Source organism: Salmo salar, chromosome 05 (genome assembly GCF_965601325.2).
Source record: "Salmo salar chromosome 05, fSalSal1, whole genome shotgun sequence".
NCBI lineage: Eukaryota > Metazoa > Chordata > Actinopteri > Salmoniformes > Salmonidae > Salmo > Salmo salar.
Window position 1 is genome coordinate 69,912,298 of NC_138295.1, and position 19,670 is coordinate 69,931,967.

General features: G+C 43.4%; 4 protein-coding genes across 5 annotated transcripts; 1 reads left to right on the top strand and 3 right to left on the bottom strand.

Moving 5' to 3' along the window:
- Positions 1-102: 102 nt before the first annotated feature.
- LOC100286628 (lin-37 DREAM MuvB core complex component) lies at positions 103-3,195 on the top strand. Of its 2 annotated transcripts, NM_001146567.1 has the most exons (10): positions 103-142; positions 508-561; positions 677-752; positions 888-935; positions 1,073-1,102; positions 1,203-1,288; positions 1,434-1,594; positions 1,705-1,836; positions 1,926-1,999; positions 2,186-2,834. In NM_001146567.1, the coding sequence occupies exons 2-10, from the start codon at positions 528-530 to the stop codon at positions 2,271-2,273; spliced, it is 729 nt and encodes a 242-aa protein (NP_001140039.1). In that variant the 5' UTR covers positions 103-142; positions 508-527; the 3' UTR covers positions 2,274-2,834. The 2 variants fall into 2 exon arrangements, with proteins under 2 accessions (NP_001140039.1, XP_014056860.1); XM_014201385.3 differs by lacking the exon at positions 103-142 and having other exon boundaries at positions 149-561; positions 2,186-3,195.
- A 251-nt stretch (positions 3,196-3,446) lies between these two features.
- Positions 3,447-5,442, bottom strand: LOC106605612 (C3a anaphylatoxin chemotactic receptor). The gene is made up of 2 exons (XM_014201447.3): positions 5,366-5,442; positions 3,447-4,750 (listed from the first exon to the last, which is right to left on the bottom strand). Exons 1-2 carry the CDS (start codon positions 5,400-5,402, stop codon positions 3,672-3,674), a joined length of 1,116 nt encoding a protein of 371 aa, XP_014056922.3. The 5' UTR covers positions 5,403-5,442; the 3' UTR covers positions 3,447-3,671.
- Positions 5,443-10,261: 4,819 nt separating this feature from the next.
- ctrl (chymotrypsin-like) lies at positions 10,262-13,044 on the bottom strand. Its single transcript, NM_001141554.1, is given in 7 exon segments — positions 10,262-10,636; positions 10,913-11,043; positions 11,199-11,379; positions 11,528-11,609; positions 11,742-11,821; positions 12,616-12,716; positions 12,989-13,044. Coding segments are annotated over 7 exon segments (783 nt in total). The 5' UTR covers positions 13,035-13,044; the 3' UTR covers positions 10,262-10,474.
- A 1,085-nt stretch (positions 13,045-14,129) lies between these two features.
- Positions 14,130-19,399, bottom strand: hsc70 (heat shock cognate 70). Its single transcript, NM_001141684.1, has 9 exons — positions 19,301-19,399; positions 17,294-17,499; positions 16,806-17,011; positions 16,460-16,612; positions 15,793-16,348; positions 15,496-15,698; positions 15,186-15,384; positions 14,776-15,008; positions 14,130-14,564 (listed from the first exon to the last, which is right to left on the bottom strand). Exons 2-9 carry the CDS (start codon positions 17,496-17,498, stop codon positions 14,364-14,366), a joined length of 1,956 nt encoding a protein of 651 aa, NP_001135156.1. The 5' UTR covers position 17,499; positions 19,301-19,399; the 3' UTR covers positions 14,130-14,363.
- Positions 19,400-19,670: the final 271 nt, after the last annotated feature.

The following is a 19,670-nucleotide window of genomic DNA, read 5'->3' on the forward strand; positions in this document are numbered from 1 at the left end:
CTGGACCAATGATAGTCGTGTAGTCGACTCCACATTGTCCAACCAGCAGGCAGGAACCGACCTGCGCGCGGAAGAGGAAAGTCTACTGAAACAAATCCGACCACCGCGCTAGCCAGGCAGCTAGCTAGCTAGTTGTTGGAGGGTAACAAAACTACGTTCTATGTATAGATACGTGGCCTTTAGACATTAATTCGACAATAATGTTCTGCTGATGAAACGTTATGTATCAAATAGACACAAGTCGAATAATGCGGCTACACACGCTTATTCAAGAAAAGACTGCTTCAATTTGCGTTAGCTAACGTTAACTAGCTACTTAAGCTACTTAAGTTAGGTTCGGTATCCAGGCACAAGAACAGTGTCCCTTTGGGTCATTTGACGTTAATATCTAGAAACATTTTGAATCAGTGTTTCCCCGTATATAATCAATTTAGCAAGCTTGTTGTTGTAGCTAGCTACCAACTAACTTGTATTTTATCTTTTGTTTTCGGGATTTCTGAATGTCAGTGTGGACGGGCAGACTGATCATGCATCACGTCAAGATCAAGACTGAGAAGCCAGGTGAGAGCTTGAACATTTCAAATCCAAAAACCCATTCAGCTGACGATACAGTGGTATCTACTGGAATTATTATATCTCTCCTAAGTAAAGTCGACTGTTAATTTATATATGACAGATGCAGAGGGGAGTGGTGCACGCAGCCGACTAGATGCAGTATTACAGGGGCTGGTAGAGAAGAGTGATAGTGAGAGGTTGGTGTTTTTATTTTATTTGGAAAGATGCAGTACATTAACTGGCTTGACACTGAAACGTACAGCTTCAGGAACTTTTCCTTTTCCTCTAATCAAGCTTAGGTGATGGGAAATGCTGTTTTTGATGTTTTACAGGGAGCAAAATGAAGATGAGACAAAGATGGCAGAAGAGTCTCTGAGCAAGTATGGCCATTTTTTTTCTTTATTTTCTGGTATTTTTTATATTAAAAGTATGCTATTTAGACTTGCTCAATAGCCTATTGTGGTTCCGTTAGTTCCACTACTTCTGTAGTAATTCCGATTGCCAATTTCTTCCATAGGGATGTGTCTCCATCTTCTGCTGGGAAGCGGTAAGCCTTATTTGAGTTTTTTTAAACACATCTGACTGTGTGGCTGTTAGACACTGAAAGGCCTTGACCTGTCCCCTTTCCCTCGTTGTTGATGTCATAGGCCATCGTCACGGTTCCCACAGCACCGGAGAAAGAAACGGAAAGAGATGGATGATAGCTTAACAGAGAGCAACCAACATAAACAAAGTAAGTCTGCTGCAGATGTCAATCCCCTGCCAAACACAGATAGTTTGACTTTTAAAAACCTTTTCTCTCTCACTCACTGACTACCATTCAAGCTCTAGATATTCACCTACATATACAATCATTTGTTCTCCTCCCTCTCTGCTAGATGCCTACATTATCAAGTTGTTTGACCGCAGTGTGGACCTGGCCCAGTACACCACCAGTACCCCACTTTACCCCATTTGCCGGGCCTGGATGAGGAACAATCCAGCGGTCAGAGAGAGGGCTGCATCCCCAAGCCCCCCACACAGCATGGGGGAAGAGGAGGTAAGCTCACACCCAAAAAGCAGGACAAAGATGCCCACAATGTGGGCATAAATATATCTTTTTCAATAGCGCTCTCTGTTCAGTATTTGTTTTCACCTACATCTTGCCAGGCTGCAGACATGCTCAATGGTAAGGGACAGAATGTGTATCGCCTCCCTCCACCCACCTCCTGTCCTCTCAACCCTTCTGGAGATCCTGTCAATCTGAGGATCCCGCCCACAGAAAAGCCTATCGTCAGCAAGGTACTGTATAACATCTGCTACGCCCAGCCATCACTTTCATATTTGCCACAGTAAAACGGTTGATTGTTTCAATCTGTCTTTGTCACCAGTCTACAGATACAGCTCTTGTCTCTGGTCCCCTCATATACAACCACATAGAACGCTGGAAAAAGATAAGGCAAAAGTAAGTCCAAGGCATCTAAATAATCACAAAAGCTTACTTTGTTGACATGGATAGATTGGGGAGTCGAATATCAACTATTGAACCAAACGTAATCTTGATTGGGAAAAAAAGTTGATGCAAGTTCTGTCAGTAAACATTGTTTATCTAGCTGCGTTCAATTGTATTAATATACATAACTGTGTTCAGATGGAAAGAAGCGTCCAACAAGAATCAGCTGAGGTATAGCGAGAGCATCAAGATCCTGAAAGAGATGAAGGAAATGTACGACCGCTAGATGGGAATCCCCCAGGCAGTATCCCACAGCAGAGGGAGGAGAAAAGAATAGCTGGTAGGAGTCACGAGGAAGTAATCTACTCCAGGACGCTGCCCTAGTCCTCTCCCCAAGGAGGATATTACGTGTGACAATGTCAGAGGAGCCTCATGGAGCCCATTTTTACCATATACAGCCACATTTAAGGACCCAAAGTCCTCGTTTTGAAAATGTAGCAATACTTTCAGTAAGTTCACGCTTCTGGTGGGCCCAAGTTCACCTGTGACTGGTGTATTGGGATTCTATTTAGATAATTACGTTTTTTTGTCATATTACAGAATATCTGGTAATGCATTATATAGTCTGTTGTCGATCCCACAATGTGTCATGAAAAGGTTGTAAACAGGTTGCGTAGTGTACAACATTTGTCTAAATTCTGGGATACTCTAAATCACTTCCAATGGTAAATATTTGTTTTAGGATCACCAGTTTCCCAGACAAGCAGTGCCCTTGGGAATATTTTTTTTCATAGACGTTCAAAAGAAAAGTCTCACACATCTCCCTAATTTAAAGTAAGTAAACTGTAAAAACAAGTTATAAAGTATTGAGCTATTGTAATTTATTTATCGCTATAATACATCTGCCAGTGTGCTGTTTTTACAGTTGATTGATTTCTGAAATGTAATTCAAAGGATTTCTCCACAGCAGTTATTTTGTCATCTGTAGGTCAGAAACACAGTCCACATGGATGAAATAGGTCCAAGATATCTATCACATACAGGCAATAAATGTTCTGTTTGTTTTGGATCACAAAGGAATGTCGTCTGAAGTAAAACCTTTAGCTGACCAAAGAAAAACACTTACGAATAGTCCTTTTAGGAGTCAACTCTTATATTAGCTACAAGCAAAATATAAACAAAGAAATTAATAAATGACCTTAAGAGTTTTTTTTATTTTTGATACCAAAATACTTACAGTTAATAGATCCGTCTGGTCGAACAGTCTTGTAAGATTTTGAAATTAGAGGTTTAGGAGTGCCATTGTCTGTTTGTGTGTGATAATGTCCCCATAATTTCCCCATAATGTCAACATAACATCCCCATAATTTTCCCATAACATCAAAATAAGGTCCCCATAACTTCAACATAACATCACTACAACATTAGAAGTTAAATCCGGTAACTGCATTTGCATTGCTTGCACTTTGAGGTTTTAGGCTGGGTGTCTGTAAAGCACATTGTGACAACTGATGTAAAAAGGGCTTTATAAAAGGCATTTGATTGATTTTGATTAATGCCACCATGAAAATCACAATGACCACAACTACTGACCATTTCAAGTCTCATAACTACAGTATAGATACAGTCAAATTACACTGTAATACAGATGTACTAGCCCTGTCTTTTGCAGACGTCTCCCATCTCACACCTCGGTTTCCACTTTAACATCAGACTGGTCACCAGTGAGGCGTAAATGTCCTTCTCCTGGAGCCAGAGACTCAGACTTACGGGAGATCCGGGAGAGATGGGAGCTCAGGGAGCGCGTTGATGACACAAAGTTCATCCCGTGGTCCTCTGCAAAAGCGTTCTCGAATACAAGCAGCACGGACTGACGCAGCTTCTTCTGGAACTCGTCACACATGAAGACATACAGGATGGGGTTCAGGCAGCTGTTGAGGTAGGCCAGGCTAGTGGACAGGGGAATTACGATATGCACGACCAGGTTGAGGCCTGGGCTGCCATTTGCCATGATGTCCAGAAACTGTAAGACGTGGAAAGGCATCCAGCAGATGAAGAAGGCCAGGACAACGGAGACGATGATCCGGAGGGATCTGCGAGTTGTTCCTCTCTGAAGGCGCCTAGCGCGTATCCATATGGCAATGTAAGAGCCTATGATGACCAGGAACGGGATGAGAAAGCCCAGCAGGAAGCGGAACACAACCAAGTTCCTGTAGGTGGAAGAATCATGGGAAATTGAATAACTGCACATTGTCCAATTACCATAGTGCATGATCTGCCGAAAGATGGTGAACGGGAGGCTGCAGACCAATGAGGCTAGCCAGATCCCCACACAGATGACCTCGGCCCTGCCTGGTGTGCACTTGTTATGGGCCCACACAACCACCCACGTGGACACACAGCGGTCCAGACTGATGGCAGCAAGGAGGAAGATGCTGGCGAACATGTTGAGCACATTCACCATGCTGTTTAACTTGCAAAGGATGTCACCGAAAGGCCAATCATAGCCACGGGCGATGTTGATGATATAGAGGAGCAGAAAGGAAGTGAAGAGGAAGTCAGCCATGGCCAGATTGAGGAACCAAACAGAGTTGACAGTCTTCTTTATCCTGCAGCTTGTCACGTAGATCACCAAGCCGTTGCCAATGGGGCCAAGCACAAACGCCACACAGTAGACAACCAGAGATATTATGTCCAGGTGCCTTGTGTCCAAGACAGAGTCCATCCCAGTTGTCACATCGGAATACACCATGGTAGAGTTTTCTGAAATTATAAATTTGACCAATTGTCTTTTAGCCTCTGACACATTGTAATCTGAAATACAGTGCTGATCTTCAGACTTTTCTAGAAGAGATCATTTGAAACAGATGTTAACTGAAAGTCATTTTCAAGGTAAGTCAGTATCTTGCAAAATGGTGCAAATGTTGTGCAATTTTGCACACGTCTACTGCACTGCTATAGATGAGCCTTAAATATCTATTTGTTTATTTGGATAAATTATTGACAAGAAATGGCCCAATGGAATGGGGGGGGAAGAGAAAAGGTTACATTTTGGTCATATGTTACCCCAGTTTTTATAAATTTCCCACCTATGACCAGGTAAGACTTTGCACAAATAAAGTCATTCGATTTATAGAAGACATTTACTACAAGACTTCGCCCTCATATGGTCTTTATTCACACAATGCAACAATTCTAATGCATATAAGTTTCTGAAAAGTATGAGTATAAAGCAACTGACAAATTGAGATGACATTTAAGAATTGCAAGTTTGTCATGAAACTCTACTTCTACAAATGAAACATAAGTTTGAATGAAAAGTTAAAGCACCCAGGGTCAGAGATCATAAGGGTAGAAAATAAGACTAAAGCGTCTTACCCATTTCCATCCTATTCTCTATAGCAATGAATATCATCCACTCTCTCCCACCACAAATGAAACAGCTCTCTCTCACGCTCGCTGTCGCGCTCTGCCTCCCTCCCTTTCTCTCAGGGGCGGAAATCCCGGGGGGGACACGACCCCCCCATCCTGGGAAAAATATGATTTGTCCCCCCCAATATATCACTGAAACATAACTATGTAATTTAAATAATATTAATAATACGCAATGAAAGCAATTGTGCTGATTATAGACACTTAATAGCGAGTTTTTAAGTTTCAAAAGACTGCGACCCCCCCCACCCTTTGCCTCACAATGGTTTGATCCACTGCCAGTTCCTTAGCTTGCTAGGTAACAGAGGTCGTATCTACTGTCTGAAAGGCACTCAATGCACGTAACTGACGTGAGGTTAATCCAGTCAATCGCGCGCACACACACTAGCTGAATATGCAGAGCTAGCGCGCAAATATTAACTTTTAAGCTAGCTAGTACCTATTCCATTTATGTGGTGTCGTCAAAGATGGAATCTTTGCTATCGTCAATTTATTCCAAGATCAGCATGCAGATGATGTAAGTTAGTGCTTCAAAGTCCCTGTGATAAGGTTAGCGATAAACTGAAGTCCAAACTGAACAGAACTACACTCTCTTCTACCATTGTCTTAAATATATTTAATGGTCTTGTTGCAAAAGCTAAATTGTCGCAAGGGAACTTTTATTTATTTATTTTATTTCACCTTTATTTAACCCGGGTAGCAAAGATTATAGCTAACACCACTGAAACTGAATTGGTGCTCGTTAGCTTTGCAAATTCAGCTATTGTTGGAAGCCAGCCAATATAAAACAAACTATTAAAATTACAAAAGGTTGCAGCATATGTTGTGTAAATGGTGAACTCATACAGCTGTCAACTCTTGTCATTTTAATCCGTTTCACATTTGCTAGCTACCTTTTTAGATCGAAGCCCAAATGGAATGATTGAAGATGATAGAAGCCCATCTCCTACTGTAAATAACCTACACACTGTGAGTGTGGCCAGCCAGCCAGCCAGGTAGAAAAATGGCAGAAAAATAAAAGACGGACATCAGAGTATTTTTCAATACACCAAAACTCATAGTAAGAACCCTAGTAGCCTAATATCTCAAAGACTAGTTGATAAAATGTTTATAAGAAAGAAATGAAATTCTAATGGAAATGTTTCACAATGATGTCATTAGGCAGAGCAGGCAACAGATGGCACACAGACAGCAGAGTTGGGGACAGATATGCAGGGACAGACTGGCAGAGACAGGGAGTCTCAGGTAAGTTTGTTGAGTCTTTGTTTGGCAACATTATGAAAGGTTCTCAATTTTTTTTACTTGTAAAATAGGAACATAACTGGAAAATGCCATGGATACCCCGACTCTCAACTTAAACTGGTGACTGAACTAAGATTTGTTAAAGGCAATGGTATTGCTGTTGTGATTAGTTGTGTAGTTTTGGGTACCGGTAGTTAGGAGTACGGCAAACACCTTATTTCTTTGGTTCCTCAATATACATTTACCATATTACAATGTAGGCTATGTGTTACAGCACTACTTTTGGTGTCCCCCTCAGGAATTGCTCTTGAGAAAATTTCATGTAATTGTCCCCTCCAAAGTTGATATCAGATTTTCGCCCCTGCTTTCTCTCCAAACATCCTCGAAGTTTAAAGTGCCTTTTTTTTCATATTTGAAGATGGTATGGCTTTGAGTTGAATAACTGGAACTGGGTTACCGAGATTTACCACCCAAACCTACTCCATTTCCCCAGTATAAATAACTGAGAAACCGGTAAATTATAATGAACAGGCTCAGCATGATGTAAAATGGAATTCTTAAATTATATGCCATATCTAAATCTGGTTTCTCTGGAAAAAGTACTCAATTGTCATGCTTGAGTAAAAGTAAAGATACCTTAATAGAAAAGGACTAAAGTGAAAGTCAGCCAGTACAATACTACTTGCGTAAAAGTATTTGGTTTTAAAAATATTTAAGTATTAAAAGTATGAATCATTTCAAATTCCTTTATATTAAGCAAACCAGACAGCACAATTTTTTATATTTTTTTATATTGTCGGAAAACCAGGGCACTCTCCAACACTCAGACATAATTTACAAACAAAGTATGCGTGTTTAGTGAGTCCGCCAGATCAGATGCAGTAGGGATGACCAGGGATATTCTCTTGATAAGGTCAGGACCATTTTCCTGTCAAAATGTAACGAGTACTTCTGGGTGTCATGGAAAATGTATGGAGTAAAAAGTACATTCATTTATTTAGGAATGTAGTGAAGTAAAAGTTGCCAAAAATATAAATATCAAAATAAAGTACAGATACCCCCAAAAAGTACTTAGGTAAAAATACTTTAAAGTACTACTTAAGTACTTTACACCACTGCAGCCATCTGCAGCCATCTGCTATCTGCATTATCAATTATCAATGCTTTTCAGTATGGAGCGCAGTTCACAATGCATGCATCTCATCATGGTAACTTTTTTTTCTTGTGAAAGGTAGGACTACATTTGCATCAACTTAGCCTATGCTACAGTAATATAAGGACTGAATGCAGTCCAATTTACACTTCTCCATCTGGATTTCGGGGGGGGGGGGGGGGGGTTTCAATATAAAGATGCATTTTTTAAATTGCAGCTGCAGAGTTTTAAAACAGCCTATCACTCAAATACCGTTACTTTAACTCAGTGCGTTTGCAAACATTGTCTTTCTCGCTCCATCAATTCCATTCAAATTGCATCCAAAATAGATATGCCGAATCCTGGTCAAGATTGATACATGCTGTACAGTGCATTCGGAATGTATTCAGACCCCTTGACTTTTTCCACATGTTATTTTACAGCCTTATTCTAAAATTGATCAAATTGTTTTCCCCCCGCATCAATCTACACACACTACTCCATAATGACAAAGCAAAAAGAGGTTTTTAGAAATGTTTGCCAAAAAAAAGAATAATCTCAAATTCACAAATATTCAGACCCTTTACTCAGTACTTTGTTGAAGCACCTTTGGCAGTGATTACAGCCTCCAGTCTTCTTTGGTATGACACTAAAAGCTTGGCACACCTGTATTTGGGGAGTTTCTCCCATTCTTCTCTGCAGATCCTCTCAAGCTCTGTCAGGTTGGATGGGGAGTATCGCTGCACAGCTTTTTTCTGGTCACTCCAGAGATGTTCAATCGGGTTCAAGTCCGAGCTCTGGCTGGGCCACTCAAGGACATTGAGACTTGTTCCGAAGCCACTCCTGTGTTGTCTTGGCTGTGTGTTTAGGGTCGTTGTCCTGTTGGAAGGTGAACCTTCGTTCCCAGTCTGACGTCCTGAGCGCTCTGGAGCAGGTTTTCATCAAGGATCTCTGTACTTTGCCCCGTTCATCTTTCCCTCGATCCTGACTAATCTCCCAGTCCCTGCTGGTGAAAAACATCCCTGTAGCATGATGCTGCCACCACCATGCTTCACTGTAGGGATGGTGCCAGGTTTCCTCCAGACATGACGCTTGGCATTCAGTCCAAAGAGTTCAATCAGACCAGAGAATCTTGTTTCTCATGGTGTGAGAGTCCTTTAGGTGCCTTTTGGCAAACTCCAAATGGGCTGTCGTGCCTTTTACTGAGGAGCGGCTTCTATCTGGCCGCTCTACCATAGAGTCCTTATTGGTGGAGTGCTGCAGAGATGGTTGTCCTTCTGGAATGTTCTCCCATCTCCACAGAGGAACTCTGGAGCTCTGTCAGAGGGACCATCAGGTTCTTGGTCACTTCCCTGACCAAGGCCCTTCTCGCCTGATTTCTGAGTTTGGCCGGGCGGCCAGCTCTAGAAAGAGTCTTTGGGTTCCAAACTTCTTCCATTTAAGAATGATGGAGGCCACTGTGTTCTTGGGAACCTTCAATACTGCAGAAATGTTTTGGTACCCTTCCCCAGATCTGTGCCTCAACCCAAACCCATCTCGGAGCTCTACAGACAATTCCTTCGACCGCATGGCTTGGTTTTTGCTCTGACACGCACTGTCAACTGTGGGACCTTATATAGACAGGTGTTTGCCATTCCAAATCATGTCCAATCAATTGAATTATACACATTTTAAAATAGGCCATATTATATTTCCAAATATAATTGTGACTTTGTAGGCCTCATGTCCTGCACCAGCATCACGTTCTCTCCCAGCTTCATGTTTTGAATGAGGTCTGTAATTCCAGTTCTTATAATACAATACAGTATACTAATACAGTCCACACTCAAAAAGATTAGGCTACTAGAGCGTGTTTCCTTTATTTACCCAAGAGAGCATGTATACATCTATTGGCTTTTATGTTTTTGTGTAATGTGCGGTAGCCTATATCATAAACAATGTATTAGATAATGGCACTATTATTTGGGCTTTTTTTGGGCTTGGGATCATAAAATGTCTGGTGTATGGCTCATCAGGCTTGGATGTTCATGCCGATCAAAGCTCTAATCAAATCTAGACATTTATATTCTTTATATACTTTAGAATGGCACTTCTGGTTTTGGCATGAAATACTGGATTCGTCATGTGACAAGTCATTTATTTTCGGGATGGAACATTTGTAAAATGCCAGGAAAATATGTAACCCTAGTATGGCTTGCTTGCTTGACATATGTTTTTAAATTCTTTCCATATTTGCGGTCTGGGGAAAAGTTTTGGGGAAAAAAGCTTTAATTTCCCCAGGACAGTTCACACATTTAAAAAAATAAACGATAACTGTGCCAAATGTGATTTAGTAAGACTCTCCAAGGGTTACTGTTAATGAATGCTACGTTTTTGTTGTGTGTGTTTTGTTTTGTTGATGATTATGTTTTTCCTGAGTGGTCTCTCGGCACTGTTCTGACTTCAAACAGAAACAACTTCTTTATACAACTTTAATTGAATGCATCTTTTTCAATTACATTAAAAACAATTAGACGGTGGCAACACAGTGAGCAGCTGTGCATGAGACAGGTTGAAATGGCACTAGCTGATGGGGAAAGCCTGTATGACATAAAACACACATGTATGGGACCACTGTTTGCAGGAAGAAGAGTTTGTGTGCGGAGACATGGCTGCTATTGCAGCTGGGGTCCACTGTGACTCTAGTTGGATGCGACGGTCTGATCAATCCAGCCACGCAGGTAGGCGACACGGGAGTAGACGGCAGGGGTACTGACGTTGCAGTTGGAGGTGCCCCAGGACACGATACCCACCTGAAACCACACACCACTGCTCTGACACACCAGAGGACCGCCAGAATCACCCTGGAGATGGAGGAGAAGAAGGGAGAGGTTAGGAGCACTGGCACTGGAGGAGATTATTGTAATAGGGGCCGAGTGGTGGCCTATCTTACTTCCATTGTCATGCCATTGCCAGATAATTTGGTTAAACAAATCTGTATCTGGCTGCTTTAAGATGGCGCGTGTGTTGGGGGAAAGGTTATTGCCGGATGAAATGATACCAGAGTGATTAGAGAGAAATGTTCAGTAACTGACTGGCGAAAGGTAGCCTCAACTTGCTCCAGGAGTACAGTCAGTTACCTGGCAAGAGGACACTCCGGAGGCTCCGGCGCAGATCATGGCGTCAGTGATCCTGTTCTGGCCCCAGTACTGCTTGCACTGAGCAGGGCTCAGCAGAGGAAGGGCCACCTGCTGGAGGATACGGGGGCTTGCTGGGGACGGGGGTCAGGGGACATGGTTAGGAAGGAGCTCAGTGCTCTAATGAAAGCTGAGGTGGAAACATTGGCATCCATTTGCACATACTCTTGTATTAACTGTAAATATATAATGTATCAATAATGGTTCAGTAGCTTGTGTGGCCACTCACAGGTGGTGCCAGTCTTGCCCCAGCCAGTGGTGACACAGCGGGTTCCAGAGGGGAAGGAGGTGCTGGAGGTGGCCAGGCACACAGGGGACACGCGGGAGGTGATCTGGACAGGGGAGGACAGCTTCAGCAGGGTCACGTCGTTGTTAAAGTTCTGGCTGTTGTAGTAGGGGTGGGTGATAGCCTACAGAGATCAAGGAAAGATGTAGACACATAGTGAAGTGATTCATCTTCGAAAGTGAACAGAATCTCAGAACTCTGGTAAAACCTATGAAGCAGGCAGGCATGTTGTGGTTAAGTGAGTGGATCTCTCCCCAGGCTCCTGGACTTACCCTGGAGATGCTTTTGACCTGGATCGGCTCAGCATTGGACTGACGATCGTGCTCTCCCAGGATCACATGGTGACGGCCAGGACTGGAGAGAGATAACAGATTACAGTGTGTATGAATGAACACGGCTCATCTGAGTGAAACTAAGAGGAATGCAATATGTACTTATGAATATGGTGCTAATAAAGCACTATTGAATGGAATTAAATGTACTTACGTGACACGGCAATGTGCAGCGGTGACAACCCAGTTCTGGCTGATTAGGGAGCCTCCACAGAAGTGGAATCCAGAGGCATCCTGAAGGAGAAAGGTAGAGGTGGAAGACAGTATATAGTATGGGTCTGACCATAATGTGAAGACTGTAGATAGAAATATGGGTCTGACCATAATGTGAAGACAGTAGATAGAAATATGGGTCTGACCATAATGTGAAGACAGTAGATAGAAATATGGGTCTGACCATAATGTGAAGACAGTAGATAGAAATATGGGTCTGACCATAATGTGAAGACAGTAGATAGAAATATGGGTCTGACCATGATGTGAAGACAGTAGATAGAAATATGGGTCTGACCATAATGTGAAGACAGTAGATAGAAATATGGGTCTGACCATAATGTGAAGACAGTAGATAGAAATATGGGTCTGACCATAATGTGAAGACAGTAGATAGAAATATGGGTCTGACCATAATGTGAAGACAGTAGATAGAAATATGGGTCTGACCATAATGTGAAGACAGTAGATAGAAATATGGGTCTGACCATAATGTGAAGACAGTAGATAGATAGTATGGGTCTGACCATAATGTGAAGACAGTAGATAGAAATATGGGTCTGACCATAATGTGAAGACAGTAGATAGAAATATGGGTCTGACCATAATGTGAAGACAGTAGATAGATAGTATGGGTCTGACCATAATGTGAAGACAGTAGATAGATAGCATTGGTCTGACCATAATGTGAAGACAGCACTTCCCAACATTTTCAACATACATTTACTGTAAGTGGCTAACAAGAATCATCAGTGATTACAGCATTGTGGTGTGAAAAAACAATGTATAGAATGAAAGAGTAGAAATGGGGATACCTGAAGGGACACTTGCCAGGGCCAGGAGCCAGATACGGCGTTCTGTCCGTTCACAATCTTCAAGCCACTCACCTGCGGCGGGATGCTAGGCACTCCGCAACCTAGGGCACAAACACACAGTCTCAAACAACACCCTATCCTCATATATAGTGCACCACTTTTGACCAAAGTCCTACATAGTTTTGATTAGCCTCAGAGTATGGACTGACATGCCTTCAGTAACTACCAAAGTATAATACAACACTTCACCTCCTTCTTGGCCAGGGCTTATTTTAGCTATTCATCTCAATAGGACTTACGTATGTGAATAAATAAAGGATCAAAAAGATCAAATCAGTTCATGCTACCAGACGTTGATGACGACACCACTCACCCAGGGCTGAGGCCACCAAAGCGAGACAGCTGACGATCCAGAGCATGGCCATAGTGTAGGAGACTGTGCTTGACGTCTCTTTTTCCCTCTCCCTCTTATACCCTGACAGGCCCATCAGTCATGTCTCCCACTCACCCACGGGTTCCCCCAAGGTCTGATAGAGCTGGGAACAGTCAGGTGGAACAGGTGGGAAAATCTCACGCCTCAGGGACTGTCAGATACACGCTTGTGTTTGCCATGTCGTGCACTGTACTCTATGTTGGCTAGGCCTAAGCAAACAAGGCTTTGCACAATGATTCCAGGGAAAGTCATAATTCTTTATCTTTATGCTGAGTGGAAAATATGCCCAGACCCCAAATTTGGTCCTCTGAAATGCCCTTGATGCCTATTTTTCTGGTTTCTTATCACGCTGTCCAATTGGAGTTCTGACGATGGGCAGAACAATAACATCTTGTAACCGTGTGTTGCAATCCCACAAGCAGGGTGGAAAACCATGGTCAGACCGTTCTGTTTCTATGCAGCCGTACATGACAGCAAAACAATCAAAAACAAAACACTTGATTAACATTATGGATTCAGATCATATGTTTTATGGAGCTCTCTGTGACAAAAACATTTGTTTTATTAAGAAAGGAAGCTATTGGGATTTATTCATCTATACAAAGTAGCAGTAAGGACATGTGTTCACATTGCTATTCAAGTTCATACTTTGACACATTTAAAATGTCACTACATTTGAGGGTTGTAACAGAGGACCCACCACCATGAGGATGAGGCCACTGAGAAAACCTCCAGAAAATAGGATCTTATCCCATTAAATTTTGTTTATCAACCAGTCAGGAACAAAATCTGAATCTGCACATGGTGCTGTCTTCACACATCATAATCACATACATACCTATTTCTACTTGTTCATAATAAGATTGCTGCAAGATGAATGTCACTTGTGAGGGAACTTTTCTGATGAGCAATAGTGCAGATGTTCATACAAGTTTATAAGACTTTAAGCACTTTGTGACTCTGTTAATGTACATTGACTCTGTTAATGTACATTAACTCTGTTAATGTACAAAATGCATTTGTCATCTCAAACTTCAGGGAGGGTATTTGGTGGGAGGTTAAAGAAAAACACCAAAAATGCTTATCAGAATCCAGATTTATTGGTTGTGATATATTCAATCTGATAAAAGTGAAGATTGTGTGAACTGCACAACAGTACAAAGCTGTAGGAGCCTGCCGTAGATATAAATATTACACAGGATGTACTCAATAAGAGAAGTGATGACACAAGCCAGGTCTGCAGTAGGTGATGTGTGAAGCCTGGGAGCTGAGATGTGGACAGGATGTGGATTCTCTTCTGTAGAGGTCAGGGATTTTAGTCAACCTCCTCGATGGTTGGACCAGAGGAAGAGCCAGCCCCAGCACCTCCAGGGAAGCCTCCAGGCATACCGCCTGGCATACCGCCTGGCATACCTCCTGGTGGGCCTCCGGTACCCTGATACAGATTGGTAATGATGGGGTTACACACCTTCTCCAGCTCCTTCTGCTGGTGCTCATACTCATCCTTCTCTGCTGTCTAGATAAAGACAAGCGGAGAGACGAGAGCGGAAGGGAGAGAGTATGAGAGCGTAAGAGACAGGTGGTAATCACAATATTCTATCTTATATGTGTAGCCTACTTTTACCATGGGAGGAAATGCATCAATGTGAAACCATTGCTAACAAACTGATGTTGCACTAAGAACACTCAATCTAGGTGGAACTCTAGACCAGCCCCTTGTGGTTTACCTGGTTCCTGTCCAGCCAGGAGATCACTTCGTTGCACTTGTCCACGATGGTCTTCTTGTCCTCCGGGCTGATCTTTTCCGCGAGCTTCTCGTCATCCACGGTGCTCTTCATGTTGAAGGCCAGGGACTCCAGTGAGTTCTTAGCTGTGACCTTCTCCTTCTGAGCCTCGTCCTCAGCCCTGTACTGGTCAGCCTCTTGCACCATGCGCTCAATGTCCTCCTTGGTCAGACGTCCTGGGAGATAACAAGATACAGACATCATTATATAATTTCCCATATGTGACATATTCATTATCTCCTACTCGCTCCTGTTGTCTCTCTTTCTTTTTGGGACTCTTTTCTTTGAGGAAAGGGTTGGAAATCAATAAGACCTTTGATCATGTCGTGAGGTTCAAGGTTAAGGAGGCATACCTTTGTCATTGGTGATGGTGATCTTGTTCTCCTTGCCGGTGCTCTTGTCCACCGCAGACACATTGAGGATGCCGTTGGCGTCAATGTCAAAGGTCACCTCGATCTGGGGGACGCCCCTGGGGGCAGGGGGGATTCCGGTGAGCTCAAACTTGCCAAGGATATTGTTGTCCTTGGTCATGGCTCTCTCCCCCTCATACACCTGAGAAAGAAATTGTGGGAATGGGTTAATATCAGATAACCTATACCCTCTGTGATTCTATCTGGCTACTTTACACAAACGTTGGCCTTGTACAGCTGATAAAAGACTCACCTGGATGAGCACTCCGGGTTGGTTTTCTGAGTATGTTGTGAAGGTCTGGGTCTGCTTGGTGGGGATGGTGGTGTTCCTCTTGATGAGCACGGTCATGACCCCTCCAGCTGTCTCAATACCCAGGGACAGGGGTGTGACGTCCAGCAGCAGCAGGTCCTGCACGTTCTCTGACTTGTCACCGGCTAAGATGGCAGCCTGCACAGCTGTGGAGGACAGAGAGGAGATGTTGGATGAAACATTGAATCACATACACTTGACACAGTGACATTTTCCTGCAACACACAGTGAGATACCTACCGGCACCATAAGCCACAGCCTCATCAGGGTTGATGCTCTTGTTGAGGTCTCGGCCATTGAATAAGTCCTGCAGAAGCTTCTGGATCTTGGGGATACGTGTGGAGCCTCCCACCAGGACGATGTCGTGTATCTGGGCCTTGTCCATTTTGGCATCTCTCATAGACTTCTCCACGGGTTCCAGGGTACCGCGGAACAGGTCAGCGTTGAGCTCCTCAAAGCGAGCCCTGGTAATGGAGGTGTAGAAGTCGGCACCCTCATAGAGGGAGTCAATCTCGATGCTGGCTTGGGTGCTGGAGGAGAGGGTGCGCTTGGCCCGCTCACAGGCAGTGCGCAGGCGCCGCACCGCACGCTTGTTGCCGCTGATGTCCTTCTTGAATTTACGCTTGAACTCACCGATGAAGTGGTTGACCATGCGGTTGTCGAAGTCCTCGCCTCCCAGGTGGGTGTCACCAGCAGTGGACTTCACCTCAAAGATGCCATCCTCGATGGTCAGGATGGACACGTCAAAGGTGCCGCCGCCCAGGTCGAAGATCAGGACGTTGCGCTCACCCCCGACCTGATAAGAGAGAGCAATTAAGTCAGTAGGACTTTCAAAGGACTAATCAAGCAGACCTAGTGTGAGCTGTACAACACAGTGTTTTTTTTGTTTGTTTTGGGGTTTCTGTACCTTCTTGTCCAGGCCATAGGCGATGGCTGCAGCGGTGGGCTCGTTGATGATGCGCAGGACGTTGAGTCCAGAGATCACTCCAGCATCTTTGGTTGCTTGGCGCTGGGAGTCGTTGAAGTAGGCAGGGACTGTGATGACAGCATTGTTCACTGGCTGAAGAGGGAAAAACACTATCAGTTAGAACTAGTGTGTATCATCCCTAAATAGACTGTCAGTTTGAGTTATTAACATATAATATATACCCATCCAATCTTTTCAAACCTACATGGGGTGCATGGAGTGGGTAGGGGCTAAGAGTAGATTTGGAATTAAGGTGTTTTTTCATTTGGTTAGTCAGACTCCCTACCTTGCCCAGATAAGCTTCAGAGATCTCCTTCATTTTGGTGAGCACCATGGAGGACACCTCCTCAGGGAAAAAGGTCTTCCTCTCTCCCTTGTACTCTACCTCCATCTTGGGCTTGCCACCATCGCTCACCACTGTGAAGGGCCAGTGCTTCATGTCCGACTGTACCACGGCATCATCAAACTTACGACCAATTAGACGCTTGGCATCTTTGGACACAGAGATGGCAGCGTAGGGTTGATTTTCAAGAGTAGGATGAATTTGTCTGTGGTTACTGGTCTAAGGTCAGTTTTGCATTTCCCCCTAATGGAGTGGGGCGAGGCTGATGGATTTAAATCTAGTACTTTTAGGCCCTCAAGTGGGGACTACTGTTAACAACAGGCAAGAGGCTACAGCGCTGAGCTTAATATGAACCTTGATTCTGTTCCCTTTGTCCACTAGAGGCTTCATCTAACTACCCACTGTGTGTCAAGGTGAGGTGATGTGCTTACCGAACACAGTGTTGGTGGGGTTCATGGCCACCTGGTTCTTGGCGGCGTCACCGATCAGCCTCTCCGTGTCGGTGAAGGCCACATAGCTGGGTGTGGTTCTGTTGCCCTGGTCGTTGGCGATGATCTCCACCTTGCCATGCTGAAAGATGCCCACACAGGAGTATGTGGTCCCCAGGTCAATGCCTACTGCTGGTCCTTTAGACATCCTGCAACAACAAAACCAGAATTAGAGTTCATTAGTGAGAGGAGAATTACTTTAATTATTTGAGAATTACGTAGGCCTATAGTATCATACAAGAATGTTGAAAGATACTTTTCATTAAGACGATAATGTTATAAAGCCTTCTCTTTTGAATATTATCAGTTATTAGTAGCTAGCAACAGGTAGTTGGATGACAACAGTCAAATGTTTAAACTTGTGTTGAAAGCCTTTGGGGTTAAAGGTCATCATGTTCATGTATGTGCATGTGTGTGTATGCGTGCACACGTGCACGTCTTTGACAGTGTGTGTGTTCCTTCCCTGTCATTCACAGAGAGCAGATGCAGTCCCACGTGAGCCCCCAAATTGGAAGAGATCCCCGGGGCTCAGCTGTTCTAGAAAGTGCTGTCATGGCAACATGCCAACCAGTGGAGTGGTACCAACACCACAACTCCTTAAAGCAGCAATACCACCAGTAGCATGCCACCAGAGCCAACAGGGCACCCTCCCTCACCCTCCCCTCATCCTGTTCTCCCCTCTCCACAGATCATTCTGGCAATACAACACCCAACTGTTACCAGCCAGGCTAAGTCAATGTGATGTATTAACACAGTGGCTTTTTTCCAACAGCTGAATCCCACAAACTACCAACGCATTCTATTAATATGGCTCACAGATCTGTTGTTGGTACACGGGTTGGATTAAATTAAGTGATTATTAATGAGCTGTTAAGTAAAACTGGACTTTGCCAATATCATATGTACTGAGCAGTTACCTTGTTGAAATACTTACTACTGTACTTCACTATTGTGTAATATGGAAGTTATTATGGGCCTGGACTGTAATAACAGTAAAAGCCTTAGAAACCTCACTACTGGAGAAGGAACTATGATATACTTTAAAGCTGTTACCTCACAATTAACTAATACATTAAGTCAGTGGGGAAACAAGGGGGGATTGTTGAAATGGTGAACATGCTAGACAGGGCCAGAGCATGTGGTGAGGCCCAAATAATTATCGTAAATTTTTTTTTTTTAACATTTTGCATGTAAATCCTGAACCTAATTCTGTTATACAGCCACTCACTGTACTCTTGTGAAAGGATAAAAGTAGCATTTCTCATATTCGGGATGGATTAAACAGACAAAGCCACCTCACACAAACTACTGGTACTGGTAAGTTCCTTATCACTTATGATCGAATTCTGTTACTCCTGGTATACTCATTTAATTTGAACAAACTCGTTAGCATCCTTTTTATCTATTTTTTAAAACGTATCTAATAACTATCGGTGCTAAGCATACCATACATACCACTGTACCCATATTTAGATCAGCTGCGCATATTTCATATGTGCATTAGTGTTCAAACTGACAGAGAAGCATTAAGCATGGATCAAGCACATGGACAGAGCTGACACCATTGGGTGTGGTGTGTGACACTATGACAGTGTTTGTGACATACTGTGAGACCAGGCATGACACAAAGGGATTACAGGCACAACTTCCACTGGTCAAGCATGTCAGTGGACACTGGACAACATGTGTGCCCAGAAACAGAAAGTCATGCAATAGACAAATCATTCAAACAGGCTTTACAAGAACATTTGGCTTCATGCTACTTAAAAAACACTGCTTAAACAATTTGAGATAAGCTTTATGCTAGTTCTTAACACTCCTCCAACAGTTGACATAAAGCATGCTAGTGTCATTATGAGAGTGGGGTCATGTCCCTTGAGTTGGACAGGAGCTGGCAAGTCAAGCTGAAAAAGCAGAGCTGAATGCAACATTTCTTAGAAAAGGAGTTACCTTGCTCAGTCAGTTGTGCAACGCTTCAAAGATTACCACACAAACCACAGAACACCGCCTGCTCAATTCCACTGAAGCACTCCTCTCCCTTTCCTGGACAGAAAGACTAAGAGGACGAGTGTCAGGTCTCTCCAGAGTATATAGCCACAGACAGTGAGCTGTGTGCTGTCTGAGATTCCATCAGGGAATCAGGTGACTCAGCCAGAGAAAGTTCTAGGCCCATGTAGCTGCCTGCATGTGCCCATTCAGTGCTTGCCAACTCTAACTTGATCTGGTATAGGAGTTAGCTGAATTGCTGTTAGCCCGTTTTCAGTGAATTAAAATAGAAATTAGAAAAGACTATTGTATTTTCTCTCTACACTTTATCTTA